This window comes from Panonychus citri, unplaced genomic scaffold, assembly GCF_014898815.1.
Source record: "Panonychus citri isolate SS breed McGregor unplaced genomic scaffold, ASM1489881v1 Contig00116, whole genome shotgun sequence".
Taxonomy (NCBI): domain Eukaryota; kingdom Metazoa; phylum Arthropoda; class Arachnida; order Trombidiformes; family Tetranychidae; genus Panonychus; species Panonychus citri.
Genome location: NW_026515521.1, coordinates 115,310 through 131,737, shown reverse-complemented (window position 1 = coordinate 131,737; position 16,428 = coordinate 115,310). Strand labels below are relative to the sequence as shown.

Here is a 16,428-nt window from a genome sequence, read left to right as displayed (position 1 = left end):
ATCTTAAACTCGCTCTTGAAGCTTCCATTTACGCTATAAACTCGTCAATCCATAAAATTACCCGATTCAGTCCCTATTTTCTTGTATTTGGTAGAGAACCAAATAAACCCATTGATAATCACTTAATGATAAATCACATTCAATCAATCACCGTTTCACAAGCAAGAAAATTGTCATTTGCTCGTCTTAAATCTCAACAATTGTACCAAATCAATCGTACAAAGCAACTCCATCAACAATCCCCTTATAAGTTACAAGATTTTGTTTGGGTGAAAAATTCATCTATCGATTCATCGATCTCAAAAAAGCTCAGAGTTAAATATCATGGACCACATTTGGTCTGTGGAATCAAAAAAGGTTCATTACTTTTACTCGATATCGATGATTTAGGTTTATTCAGTGCTAATGTTTCCAATACTAAACGATACAAAGGAAAAATTTCTAAAGAAATGGAATCTCTTAGAGATAATTACTTCAATCCTGATTCATATTTAGAATCTGAAAATTTCAATACTCCTGAAGTTAGACAATTAGCTGATAAACACTTACAATCACTTTGTGATAATGAAAACTTAGAAGTTGAAAATTCAATTCAAAATCAAAATCTTGAAACTTTACAACCAAAAACTTATTCTGACAATTTCTCCCTTACAAGAAAAACTTTGAATGAAAGTCTTACTCTAAATGCTTCCAATTACCTTGAAAGTTCAATATCAACTGACCAAGAAGAAAAAATTAATCAATCAGTTACTGATCTCGATCATTTAAATGATAATTCAAACTTAACGAATGTCAAAACTAAACGCAAATATCAGTCAGCTGATAAACAAATTGTTCAACAATCAAAAGTAATTGATCATAATCATGATAAACCTTTAACTCGCTTGCAATTGAAAAACAAAAACGTATACATTTTGTATCTTATTAATCTTCCCCACGAAGAAAATGATTTTATTCAATTGAATTCAATTAGAATTGAAAATTTTTATAACTTTAGTTATCTAAATGACTTTAATCATCTTTTTAAATTGTCGCCACAACTGTTAAACTGTCACCACTTGTCACCTTTAAAGGTAAATCAGTTTAAAGACATTGGTGTCGCTTCATTAGCTTCGTTCCCGCTTTCACTTTCCTTTGTTTCCCACTTAACCCTTTGTCTTTTTGTGGTTAACATTGATTATCAATCTCTCACAATTCTTATTCTCTCTCAAATCTACTCAGAATTCTACAGAATTTCAGTTAAATTCAATTTCAAAATTGTTCTCCGAAAAGTTGATAACTCTAGTTATATAAATATTAGTTTTTATTTTCGTCTCAATCTCCAAATTGACTCAAATAGCTTAAGCTATCTTACTCTCTATTCACCTTGTTCATCCTCCATTTTGGATCTCTATAGCTCTACTATTTTCTTAGTGACTAATCATCCTCAACGCTTTAATAAGCTCACAATTAGTCATCTCTTTGTTTTAATTATCTTAATTAAAAAAGCTAAATTAATGGATAAAAACAACAGCTCATCCGAGTTACTATCCAGTGTTAATTTATCTCTTGGAGATCTTCCCTCAACCTCTGGTTCCAACTCTCAAGTTAACTTTGATTGTGATTATCCCTCTGACTCTGAATCAGAACATTCAATTGTGTATTACCCTGGTCGATACGCTAAACCACCGACGAAAACTTATCCTTGTTATAATATCGATTCTCGATCTAATTCTCCGTGTGTTTCAAATTCTACTAAGAATCAAAAAGATTCTCTTCTCAAGACTGTTTCTTTCACTTCTACCGAAGTTCATGTTAATTCATCTCTTAAGAGATCATCATCAATTGAATCTTTAGATTCCAACTCATCTACTTTGAAATTAAGAAGACCAAATATCTCAGATATGGAGACTCAAAAACACGTTCGTTTTTCTCAAGAATTGGAATCAACTAATTATCCAAATCGATACCCAAAACCAGGCGAATTTCCTGGTGAACCTTATGTTATTCCTGCTCCACTTCCACTCTGTGAACTTCCATCTCATTTATCAATCGACTCATACAAACGAATCAAACAATTAGTCGCCATTAAGGCTTCAGGTTTTAAAATCATTTACTCTCAATATGAGAAAGTTATTAGAGAAAAAATCTTTCTGAATCTCTATCAAAATCAATCTATTTATTCAATTCCTATTCCTAAGATTCCTAAAGGAATATCTAAAGCCTCTGTTATGCACGAAAAACTTGATGAATTTAGCAACCAAATTCGTTGTCTGTTCTGTGAACACATAGTGTTAAGTCCAGTTGAATGCAGTTCATGTCAAAATTGGTATTGTTCAAATTGTGCTCTTTTTACTCAACAATTAATCCAAATCCTGAAATTGAGTCCGATTCTGCAATCAAACAAATTCATTTGCTTTTACCCGAACTGTATCAAAACCTTTGCTGCTCTGGATGATTATCCAACTTTTGAAAAAGTTTCTTATTGTGAAAATTATATCAACTATCGAAACTGTAAGTTTATGTGTCGCTACACTTTGTGTCTCAATTACTTCAGTCCGAATCTATTGGCTCAACATGAGAAAGAGTGTAGACTTGGTTTATTCCGTGAGGAAATCGATCTCGATTCAATCGACTGGTTCAAAAAAGGTTCTAATGTTGAACGCTTATCAGCCATCGCTCCAAAGCGCCTGATGAATTTTATCCCTCAACACATTCGTTCAGCTCCTCAACCACGAATTACCTATTCGACTCATGAATTTAACTTTCAGCAAAAGTTCGAATTGTTTGCCTGCTTACTCTACAATAGAGAAAATAATCCTGAGGATCCTCATCTTTCTCGTTCAGCTATTCGCTCTCATGCAAATTTGAAATCTGGTTTTTGGACTTCATATCATAAGGCATTCGATCCTACTACACCTTTGGCTGAAGAAGAAGATTTTCTGAGACAAATTGGATTTCCACCCGCTGTTTCCTGCGATCCCGCTCCCTCTCGTCCTCATACCATTAAATGGTGCAACTTTAGGGACAAAGTTCCTCATTATTTACTCGCTGATAGCGAAGAATGGATCAAATATTCCGAAGGACAAATTTTATTAGATTTACCTAAAGATCGAATTACCTCTTCACCTGATGCTGGGCATCCCGTTAACCCATTTACTAAAATCAATCCCTTATCCCGATTGAATCCTGATGATCAAAAAGTTGTTCGTGAAAATATCAACAATTGGTTCCCTTATTCTCTCATTGAATTTCATGAAACTGAAAAGTTACAACAACAACTGATCAACATAAACTCTCTTACCGTTCTAATAGGCGACAAAAGCCACAATGGTCTTTAATGATATTGTTAAGACTGAATTAGAACAACTCAAACCATCTCATCAAAAATTGATTAATCAAAATATTACCGAACATCCTGATAAAATGAACACCTATTCTATCCACGCTGCTTACGTTCGTATCACGAAAACAACTCAAAATGGTGATCGTGTTTTGGCCCCACATCCAGTATGGATTGTAATTGTCGATGGACAATGTCAAGTCGTTTATGAAACCTTGGTCAATTATCGTGCAGTCAATTATATGGATACTCGTTATCATGGACTTACCATGAGCGATATTAAGTTTGGAAAAAACTTTTCCCATGTTCGAGATCAAGTTATCACCTATTTAGCCTCAGCTAAATATATCATTGGCTCTGGATTAATCAACTTATTCAAGTCACTTGATTTTTCCTCATGTGAAATAGATGGACTCAGATCTAAATTAAGAGATGTCACAATCTATTTCTCTCCTTATAGAAATTCCCCTGCTTCTCTCTCTCTTATCTCTTTCCTAGTTTTCTCTGGATATGCTATTCCTGCTAAAGCTCATTCCCCTGTCATTGAATCAATTACCTCCATGAGACTTTATATGGGATTCTGGCAAGAGATAGAAATAAAAGTAACTGCCACCGGACAAGGAATCCACAATCAATCACTGAATCGATATGTTCGAAACAAGAAAATATCGCAACTTCATGAAAAGTTTTCTGCTTTGGTTGTCGCTAAAAAGGCTCATTGGCCGAGAAATTGGTCTTATTTCCACCATCATGAAACTATTCCTGAATATAGTGATTACATGTGTGTTACTCCAACACAATCAACCTCATCCACTCCGGATTTCCCACTCAATTCTGTCCAAGTTACACCAATCAAATCACCACCACCATCATCACCCAAATCATTCAATGATAAAAGAGCCTCAGGCTCCAAATCTTCATCATCTTCATCATCTTCATCATCATCAACCACTTCTAATTCCCATTCATCTGAGAAGTCAAAATCTTCTCAATCTGATCATAAAAATTCACCTCCTCCATTTACCTTTGGTAATCCACCTGACAATGAACATTATGTTCCTACTCAATCTCCACCTAACTCAGTCCGTTCATCACCAATACCCGATCCTGATACTATTATTAACTCTCAGAGTTCTAATAACCAAGAAGTTTCCCAAAGCCCTCGAAGGATCCAAAGTCGAGTTCTAATGAACTATCTTCATCAAAAACCGGGGAACTGAAGGGTATAAAAACACGGAATCCATCAGAACTCCAATTGTATCACTTCGATGATCTTTTCCCTGATTATTGAATAATTTTATTCAATTCCTTCATTTATCTTTTCCCATTTTCTAAAACTTAGTTTTCTTTAATTTTCATTTTATTCATATTAATCTCTTTGCTTAATTAAGCTAATCAATCTTTTATGCTTAATCTCTGTATCACTAAAGTGATCTAATTGTTTAACAGTTTAACCAAAATTCCGTTAATTACCATTCAATGGTCTCTTCTTAAAGTACCAAAACTTTGGCCAAATTAGAAAGACTTTGATTTTCTTTTCTTTCTCTTCCTTTCTTATCCTTTTAGCTTTAACAAGCCTTTTACCTTTCAGAGGTTAAAACTTGTCTTATCATCATCATCATTACAAAGAAGATGATTTTGGCGCGACAGTATTGTTCACTTGCTAATCTTATCCTTGTCTATGATGATCACTAAAGTGATAAAACGTTAAATTTTTCCCTTTAACTATTACTAATTATGATTATTAATCATCTTCCCCAATTTTGTTTTCTTTATTACTTTGTAATCTCTTCAACTAATCCTCAGTTTAATGCCTTCACTTCAACTGTTAAGTTCAAGTATCTCCATGTTAAACTCAATTTACCTTCTCTGTTTCTATTAAGTTCTCAATAAAGTTCAGTTCATTTTAACCATCACTTAGTGATCTTTGTTCAATAGAATTGATATTCTAATTGAGAATAATCCTGAAATTACTTGGAACAAATCTGAATTTGTGACAGATTTATCTCCTGATTCCCCATCCGTTGGTTATAGTTAATCTCTCAGAGATATTGTGTCTCTATCTCATTCTGTTGCTCAGAATTTCTCCCTCAACTTAATCAACAAATACTCACATGACCATCTCAACTAATAACTTAAAAACTTTTTCACTCCCAAACAATAAGTCATATTTTTTTGGCATCTTCCATTTTTATGAGTTATTTTTTCATCTCCATCATCATTTCATTGTAACTTTTGATTTCAACTCATCCCACAAGAAGAGCAATGGAAATGGTGATAGAAATGAATGTTTTTTTTCACTTTAAAACTTTTCGTTTTGAAGCAACGAGAGAGTGGGAGTGTGAAAGGTTGGCAATGGGAAAAAGTAGTAATAGTTGTATAAGTTATATGCGAGCGGGGATGATAAGGTGAGATATCAAGTTGGAAGATGAAATTTCTTGGCAAGTTGTGAACAAAAAAAGAGGAAACCTAAAAGTTGATACATCTTCAAGATGTATACAATGAGGAAGATGATGAAAAAAAGATGAGCATGATATTAGAAATGATGATGATAAGACAGTGAAGATAGTGCAAAGCATTTATATCAATAGTTGTAGGAGGAGATGTAGACGAAACTGAAAGAAATTTATAAAATAATCATGATAGAATCAGAGTAGGAATATAAAAAAGAGAAGAAAAAAAGTTCTCAAACAATATTTTCTCTCACATCTACAGAATATATGTGATATTTGATTGAGAAAAATATTACAGAACAACATCAATTTACTCTAATCCTTCAATAAGTTTGTCAAATAGATATGACATTATCATTGTTGATGTATTTCTCATCCTTTAACAATATTCATCATCTTTTATCATCTTCATCCTTTTTCTTGTGACTTTAAGATTATAATTCTTGCATAATGCATAAGTTTCATTCTGAAAAATGATAAACAACTAGGATGATTATCGTATGTGCGATACAAGTATTAGATTGAAAGATGGAAAACTCCAACTACTCAATGAAAATCCAATCTTGACAAAGCAAAAATCGTCATCAAAATAAAAATGATGGAAAAATAAACAATCGAATCAACAAAAAGTAAACTAATAGCAATCAAATGAAAGACATTTCATATCAGTTGAATCCATTAAGTTAACACTGTGCACAATTAACTATGATTAGTTCATTGATTTGAAAGATTAGGTTAACAAGTTGATCTCAATGATTATCAAAATGACAGAGATATTAATACAAATGATTCACCCTAATTCCTGAGTTTAGCTGAATCAGCTGATCTCAAGCTAAATCATATCTTTGATCTGATAAACAAATAATGAGCTGTCATTATTATTACTACAGAAATCGTAGTATTTGTCAGTTTACTTTAACCTAAATCCATTAATTAACTCAATCATCATGTTAAATAATGATGATGATAACAATTTAAATCCTTAGTTATGAGGATTAATAATCAACTGTATTAACAGTTATGTATCTTTATGATTACCAATTCAGTTTAGTGTTTACTTTTCCTATGCTGAACTCTGCAAGATTTAGTTTTTTTTTTACCTTCACCAAATGCAATTAATTAAACAATTAACAATTACCTTTAATCAAGTAAATTGACTGAGGTTGAATTGGGAAATGTTAAAGTAAAAAAATTGATCAAGTAAACACTTTGATAAATTATTTCTGATTAAATAAACTAATCAGTGAATAAAATGTTAATGGTAAACTCAGTTTATTTTCAACGTTTTAATTAAGTTAATTAGTTGAATTTCAAGTTACTATCCAATTGTCATCAAATATTGTTTGATGATTGTTCTAATTGTTAGTTATTCTAATTACTTTATGTAATCACTAATTGGATTATGATAGAGGAATAAAATTTTTCCATCTCTCTCTCTCTCTCTCTCTCTATTCATGATTATCATTCACAGAGAATTAATTTATTTCAACTGATTGTTGTTCTGTATTCTGTTGACTTGTACATCAAATTGAGTAAATTAATATTAATTTTGTATCTTCTAATTAAACTAATCACGGTCATTATGTAGTTTAATCATGTATCTCAAGAAGATATGAGGATTAAATTAAATCTTTATAGTTAACAAATTTCAGACAATTATCTCAATTATTTCAGTCTTTATCTGAAATAATATCATATGAATAAGGATCATGATGATTCAAGTAATTGCAAAAGAAACACTGATTATGATTGATTGTTACAAAAAATTAACAATCAGCTAATGTGAAACTTGTTGATTGTAGATTTTAATTATTATGATACTTGAGTTGTTGGCTGAATAATTAATTTGCAATCATACAATTTGTCACCAACTTGTTTTAAGCAATTAAAGTTTTAAATGTCTGAACTTTATTCACAGAAAATCTATTAATTATGACAACATGATTCAGTTTTATCTATGAATTGATTCATTAAAAATTCAAAAATCGTTTGGTTCAAACAGGGCGATAAAAAACTCAGTTTTCAGTTGGAATCCATGAGTAGCTGAGTTTTCATTTAATCTGACATTTGTTCATCATGAGATATAAATGTGAACGTCCATGAAGCATGATTGATGAAAATAGCAACAGAATCGTAATAATAATTCAGTTATATCATGAAAAGTAATATATACTTCTGGTTGAAAATCTGGTTACTAATGATCACCATGTTGGTCAAGAAAGTTGAGTGTATGAATATTATTAATAGAGAATCAGCTTGTAAGGAAAAGTTATCATGATTAAAACTCATTCGTATCAATACATATTTCACAATTTATTCACATCAAATGAACTTGAAATTATAAGGAAAATGTTTCATGAAAGCAAATTCATTTTCCGACTCAATTCATTTAGTATCAAGTAAACATGATAATAATGAGCAATCAGATAATGAAAATCAATATGCAATCAATTCACTCATCCTTTTGAACATGATAATTCATGTGAGCTCATTGTATACAAATATCTAATGATAAATATATTGATAATAATATTTTCCCAGAAAACTTAATGATAACTGTGATTTTAATGGTGAAAATCAGATGATATTTTGAAATTCTGTTGATTATTTTTATTGGTGTTGTAAAAAAGATCAGAGGAAAATGTTTACTTGCTATTATAGCAAATCTTTGATAATAATGTATTGATAGGAAATCGTATGCACAGAGATGGATATTCATTCTGTATTAAACATATTCATTCATCTGTAGGTATACTCTCAGAATAATAAACAATACGAATTTTTTTTTCTTCCTCTTACTCTTCTCTCTATCATCATCATTTTCATCATCTTATCTCTTACATCCCATGTCACGAGTATAAACCATTAGCTACCAATCATTAAGGTTTACTTTTGGAAATACTGGTTTACCATTAGTATACTTTTTAGGTTCTAATAGTATTCTCAGAATTTGATGAATGAACAGACTGGATGGAAATAAGAAGAGACCGAGAGAGAAAAAAGTTCTAAACAGAGAGAAATTGTTCCATAAACTGAGTTGATGAACCTCATGGTAAATTCAATTCTTAAAGGCTCATAGATTTAGATTTGAATGGTTTGAAATTACATTTTAATCACAATCAAGTTCATATTGAAAATTTAATTTTCTGTTTATATAAAAAGTTAATCAGATATTTAAGATTTTAAATGATATCATTATCATCAAGATGAATAGATAATGTTGAGTCTTAGCAATTTCGTTTAGTTTTTTAAAATTAAATTCATGCAAATATTGGATAACAATGGATTAGAATTAGAGAAAAGTATTTATAATAAATGAATTATAATCGAAAATAAAATCACAATATTCATGGAATTGGAAAATTAAGAAATTTTCTCTTATTCCACTTTATTCATATTCTAATTCTCTATTCAATTTTTATTAATTCTATTAAATTAGAAACATAAGATTCTATCAAATATTCAATCACAATTAATTAAAAAGAATCATAACCAATTCATGAAACGATTACTGAATCAACACAATACTTTCAATGAGTAATTTCAATAAGCTCATGAACTTTTTCATTCAAAGTCTAAATTATGGTTAATATTAACATGATCATAATAATACAATAACCAAATGAATAAACATGATTAATCAAATGGTGAACATGATCATCCTTTAATTAACTTTTCTTCTAGAATTTGATATTGATAAATTTTTTACCTTCTCATATGAATCATGATAATAGCAGTTCTAATGATAGGATAACAGATAATGATGAAATAACGATCCAATAAACAAGGAACCATCAAAGTAAATGTATTATCTACCTTAAATCCTACTCACAGTTTTTTCAATCAACTAATTTACTGTTATGTCATTAATTTTAATCAAACTGTTGATCAAGTGAATTAAAAAATTTTCCTAATACAATGTATGTTTATTGTATTATTATTATCATTATATAATCATCATTATCATCATGGTTGCGGGATAAATTAAGGTAATCATGGTGATGTTAATGTTGATCATTAATTTGATTCAATTTATCTGGTTGAATGAAAAAAAAAGCAACATCATTTTTAGATTTAAAGTTAATAACAATTTTATCTCATTAGTTTTAATCAGTGATGAGAAAATTTAATCAAAAATAATGTTTTAAATTATCATTATTCTGATAACATTTTTTATATCGTTTTTCAAACATAAAACTATTCACATGATCAGTAGATTTGATGAAATGATTACAAATCAATTAGCTAATCCTAATCTGTAATCACTGATAATCTTGAGCTTCTAGCAATTTACATCTATACAATTAGGTGTTTATCTAATTGTCAAGTTAATCATTTTCTAATTCTGAACATGGTTAATTAAACTGGATTCTGTATCAATATTAATTCAATTGTATTTCAAGTTATATAAATTAAACTAATTCGGTTTTGATGACAGAGGGAGAGACAGTTTTTTGTCTATTAACATTTAATTGTAACAAGTTGATTAGTTTATTTTGTGTGTGTGTGTGTATTTGATGGTTAATGAGGGATGAAAATTGTTCAAGTTAATGAATAAAGTTAAATTAATGTGTATAAATTGTAAGATAAATTTTAATGATGATAATAAATGAATTCTTGTTATTAATACATGAAAGTTAGTTTGTTCATTGGGTGGGGTAGGAAATTCAACTCGATATTCAGTTTATATACTCTCATGATACTATTGATTGAAATTGGAGAAAGAAAAATATTTTCAATTCTAAGTTTTACTCAATGTTTTTCCATGATAATTACGGATTTAAGATCGAACGGACTTTAAAGTTATTGAACGAAAGCTCGATAAACTTTGGTCTTTTTCGTGGTTTCAACTATTCGGATATTTTTCCCTGAAATATTCTTCTTTTTCATGTCTATTGAACTCGAATGTTAATAATATTCTGCAAGTACGAACTTTTCGATTTTTTTTCACTTCTCTTTTATCATATATCTTTCTTTTATCAGGATTATCTTTTCTTCCTCTGTTGTTGTCTTGATATTTATTTTTGAATGTGAAGATGAGGATACCTGCTCTGAATTAAGATGAAGTTGGTTTTATATACTGAATGAATGATGAAGATGATGATGACAAAAATGACGATGATGAAGTCTAGATGATGCTTCAGTCAACCAAGGTAAATGTTGAAAAGTTTCAAGGATGAATGAACAAGATTCAAAAGGAAAAAGAAGTAAAATAAAAAAATCGAGATTCAACATGAATAAAAGCAAAGTGTATACACTTTACTCTAATCATCGTCATCATCATCATCTTCATCTTCAACTTGAGGGGGGAAAAGATAAGATTCACGGAAGAGATGAAGATAAAATGACCAAATGAGATGGAGATTCCAGTTCGAAGCATAAGGAAATCATCTTAAAGATTCCAATGATATCTATGGATTATACTCAGAGAACAGACTGTGTTTGTAAATGGAAATTTAACTTTAACATTGGACAAGATACAATAAAGTTCTGATACATGTGACTAAAAAGAAATCGAAAAACAAACTTGTATAATTTACTAATAAAATGGTCAATAAACATGATACAAATTACATAATACATGGTATTGTTTTCTAAATAAGTTGAATATTTATCATGAGCAACTTGCTGGCCTGAGCTTGGTGTCTTTTCTGTGAACATATCAACAATCATAGAATGAGAATCATCATCTTTTTCAACATTATCAAAATCCAACCATTTAGTTTATTATATGAGCCAAATTGTTTTCATTTTGAATTTCAATTCATTTTTTTTTTGTTCAGTACCAGGATTTAGTCTGAATCTAATGATAATGGTTTTGAGTTGATTTCTGTTAAATCAGATGATCATTTTAAAACGGTAATTCTGTTAATGATCATTTCTTTGAATCAATTTTAAGCTCTGTTATTTGAGAATTGTTATTGACAATTCTAGGGGTTTACTTTCCGTTGGAACTGTTTTTTTATTTCAAGTAATTTCAGATGATATCAAATTGCTGATAGGTATTGATTAGCATTTTATCATCATTATCTGATCAGTTCAATTTTATAATGGATTGGATTTTTATAGCAATTTAAATCATCATCCGAATCATCATCATATTGAAACGTATGAGAATATCAAAGCTTAAAGTATTATTATCATCGATCAAAATTGAACAATAAGAAAGATAAAAATGTTCATTATTTTCAATGGAATACAATTGATCAATTCTGATAGATGATGATGATTCCAGGAAGAATAAGTTAGAGAGAGAGAGAGAGAATCAAATAACATGGAAAAACCAAATTCTTATTGTTATTGATACGATTACCAGAATTTGATATTTGATTCAGTGTTTCTGTTTTCTTTGATTTTGTCATCTAATCAATTTCAAAAAGGTAAAGTTTTAATTGCTAATTAGTGTTTAATTTCAGCTTTATTTGTACTAAAGTGTAATTTGAAGTCAACATCATAGTCCCAATGCACCATGTTATATGTTTTCATGATCAATTCACGTTGAGAATGTAATATTATTAATTGCTAATATGATTACGAATGATAATTAATCATCAATCTGTCATGTTTGGGTAACATTCAATTTGCTGTTATTACTCATTTTTGTTTATCCAATTACTTTTCATACTCTCTCTCCTTCATAATCATTATCAAAACTGTCATTATCCTCATCATACCTTTTTCCGTTTCCGATGTTACAAGCAAACTCTAATTTTTGAAGGACAAACATATATAACGGTTAATCTATTTTTCTTACGTAAACAAGTCCACCTTATAGAAGTGTCACCATGATAACATGAAAAGATTGAAAGATAAACAAGAGACGAAAAATGAATACATGGAAATAATAATGATAGAAGACTAGAATCAAGATGATCCATTAGGGAAACATGAGGAATAAAAATAAAAGGATAAAAATTCTGAGGTATATATATCATTATATAACAAGAAATATAATGAAGATGATGAAGATAAACCTGAGCACGTGAGAGAGAAATTAGAGTTGGATAGATGAGAAAGATGATCAAGATCAAGTAGAGTGAAACATCTTGTGATTTTCATCCTCATCATTTTCAGAATCTTCTCGAGATGATCATCATCATATCATCTTCAGGGTAAAGACCACTTTCACTTAAGTGAATATAATCATCATGTTTATGCTCAATTTTTGGTGTAATAACTATCACGATATTGATGATTATTTATGATGGTTAACGATAGATCCATGTTGATAATAACCTAATTGAATTGTTAATCAAGTTAACATAACTTTCTGGTTGTTATTATATTCAAATAATACCAACTTACAGTCTTATATTACCTTAAACCATTCATAATAATTACTTTTATCAAGTAATATTTAATATATGAGATCAATTGTTAGCTAATCATCACCTTCATTATTATTAAATTAATAAAATCAAATAATAATCGTTTCAAATAAAGTAATCAATTGAATTGAATAAACTGAAAGCAAAAGTAATCGCAGAGATTGAGTCAAGCATTTATTTTGTTTTCTGGTTAATCAATCAGTTATATCAAACAATCATCTTGTTGGATATAACAATTAGCCTGAAGGGATAAGGTTAAAGGTTAATCAAGGAAATAAATAAGAGATGAAACAGTTTTCTTGGACAGTGATTGAAATAGAGAGTGGGAGAGGGAGGAAGGGAGAGAGAGAGAGAGAAGATGAGATGTTGATGGAGAAAGTGCAAGAAAAGCCAATAGTTTATTAGTAGTTGGAAGACTAGACATTAAACCCTAAACTTAATCAGATTATCAATCAAGCAAGGAACCAGAAACCCTAATTATCATTATAATCATCGTTGCTTTATTGTTTCATCATCATCTTCATCTTCATCTTCATCATCACTAGAAGGACTTCAATGGCTGATGAAGGAACCGCATCAATCATCATCTCTTCAGTTTTCTGACCCTTGCCATAAGAAGAGTTTTGTGTTTAAGATGAAGATGAAGATAAAATAATAACAATGCAAATGAGGATAATAAGAGTAATATTATCATTATCATTATTGTGACTCTTGAATTCAAGTTCATTTAATATTAAGCATATAGATTATTTTATCAACGGTGATGAGTAAAACTAAATGTTATTAATATCATGAAATCATATTGCTAATCAAATACATTTGATATCATTCATATTTCCTGTATTTCAACTGAATCATGTTGCTAAGTTCATTGTGATGATGAAGAAAAAAAACTTCAATCTATTAATATATTGACAACTTGTATCATGAATTTAATCATTTTTATCAATATCAACTTTTTTTTATCATGGAAACATTTTTTTTTCATCATCTTCAGAATTGAGATTTTTTTCTTCGTCACACCAATTTCATCATGTTTATCATGATGATAATGGAAGAGGATGAGAAAGATAAAGAAAAAGCAAATCTCTCTCTGAGCAACATGATGATGGTGAAAAATCTGCAAGAGTAACATGAGAAGATGAAAGTGAAAGAGAAGAAAAAAATTCAAGGAAAATCTATTTTTCTTCCATGTTAATTCAATGTTGCCAATATTTTTTTCTGTTGTTACATTTTCGATTCGAGATCTTTTTTTTCACTCGATATTTTTGCTCGATAATGTTCAAAGTAATAGTTTCTGTTTCCGTTTTTGTTGTTTTTTCCCTCTCTCTCTCTCTCTCTCTCTCTCTCTTGACTCTCTTTCAGCTCTCACATACACACACATCAAGACCTGGTGGTAATATCTTTTTCTTAAGCTTATCATCAACATCCGAACCCAACGTGATTAAATCTAACAAGGTCAATCCCTTGTGAGATTCAGGCGAGGGTAACATGGATCATGTGGTGGTGAATAAGACAGAAATTGAAAGTAACAGAAAGTCAGAGAGGAAATTTGAACAACATCAATACCCAAACATTGAACTTTAATCAAAGAAATATCTAGTAGATGTATTTAAGAACTGAAGAAAAAAAAGTTCCTAATCAAAATGTTGATAAAATGGATAACTCAAAATCTAAATACAGAGTTTTTATTGACAAAGAATGGGAATCAAGACTATTTAGAAAGTTTCGGTGGCAAAGTTCAAACAAATCTCAATGAACTTCATCATTCAGATATATTTTCATCTAAATGCAATTTTGATTACCATTCAGATAAATGATATTGATTAAATCTTCAATTTTATCATTATCAATCTCCACCTTCCTCCCAGACTTACCTTTCTCTCTCTCTCTCTTTCATCATTCGTTTATATTCATTTCATTCTGTCACTATACTGATCATTATTCACCATTGTATTGTATTTGAATGCGAACTTTTTTTTATCAACTTTACACCGATTCATGTACATCTTTTATCATGCATACCAATAAATACATCTCTCCTATTTCATCATTTTGAGAGAGAAAAAAGAAAGGGGGAGTTCACATAAAGACTCTTCTTGTTTTTCTTTCAGCATCTTTCATCCTCATCTTTTCTTCTTCATCATTCTTATTCTTTGGAAAAAAAAGTTTTCTATCTATTCTCTCGGTTTCATATTTTTTTTTTATTTCTTATTTTCTTGTTGCTTTCATTCATTCTTACAAAATGATTCTGAATAAAAGGGAGAAAGACTGATGACAATGATTCGCTAGATTTACCTAACATCACCATCACCATCATCATTATCATCATTTGATATAAAGCAGAAAGAGAGAGTGAGAGAGAGAGAGAGTACAAATGATGAATATCATCCATACGAATATTTATTAGCATGCAAAAAGTAAAGGCAATAACACAAGGAAAAAGAGAATGGTCAAGATGAAAAGTCCATCAAGAATCATCAATGATGATGATTCTATTTTCTCATCATCTTGATCTCAGTTTTTTTCTCACTATGGAAAAATGATTCTCAGAGTTATAATTTTTTTCTCTTCTCTCTTTCTTTTCTTGTCTTTTGAAGGTTGAATATGTCACCAAACCAATTGGACTCTAGGCTCAAATTTTTCATCACAAAATAATGGTTCAAGCATCTTCTTCCTACTATTCTCATCATCATCTTTATCATACTTGCACTATCAATATTCTTACTTCTTCTCAACATCATCATCATCATCTTTTCTCTCTCGCTCTCTCATATTCTTACCTCCTTTTCTGGTCAGTTTTTCTCGTTCCTCCCTTTTCTCCCACACAAATAACTCTACTCTTTTTCGACATACAAACTCTTCTTTTTCATTTTTATCTTCCATCGATTTTTCGATTAAGTTTCCATCTTTTTTTTCTTCTTCATCAGTATCCTCATCTTTTCCATTGAACGAAAAATGGACTTTTCCTTTTTTTCTCCTCACCGTATAATCTTTACAAGGAGGATAAAAAAAGACGAAAATGATGATATACTCTCTCACAACTATCTCCATTCTCATCCCTATCAGTTGAATACTAGTAAACTATCATTGAACTTTTCTTCTCATTCCTCCATCATCATCATCATCATCATCATCTCCATCTTTCATTCAACTCATTTTTTCAACATAAAATTTTCCAAATTTTCAATTGAGTCTATTGAAGCAAGAATAGTGAAAAAAAAACCTTCAACCTCATATTTTCATGATATTCCATCACTCTCATCATCACCATCATACCAATCATACTCAAGTTCTTACGACTCTCATCAGTATTATTAATAAA

General features: G+C 30.0%; 2 protein-coding genes across 2 annotated transcripts in view; one reads left to right on the top strand and one right to left on the bottom strand.

Annotated features, from left to right (window-relative positions):
- The window catches only part of LOC128390227 (protein O-mannosyl-transferase Tmtc3-like), a 93,012-nt gene that overhangs the window by 52,404 nt on the left and 24,180 nt on the right, over positions 1 to 16,428 (bottom strand). The gene's annotated exons all lie outside the window — the stretch shown is intronic.
- The window catches only part of LOC128390222 (transmembrane protein 161B-like), a 38,797-nt gene continuing 28,846 nt past the window's right edge, over positions 6,478 to 16,428 (top strand). The window contains 1 exon segment of the mRNA XM_053349906.1: positions 6,478 to 6,483. Within this exon segment, the coding sequence (XP_053205881.1) occupies positions 6,481 to 6,483 (3 nt within the window). The 5' untranslated portion in view covers positions 6,478 to 6,480.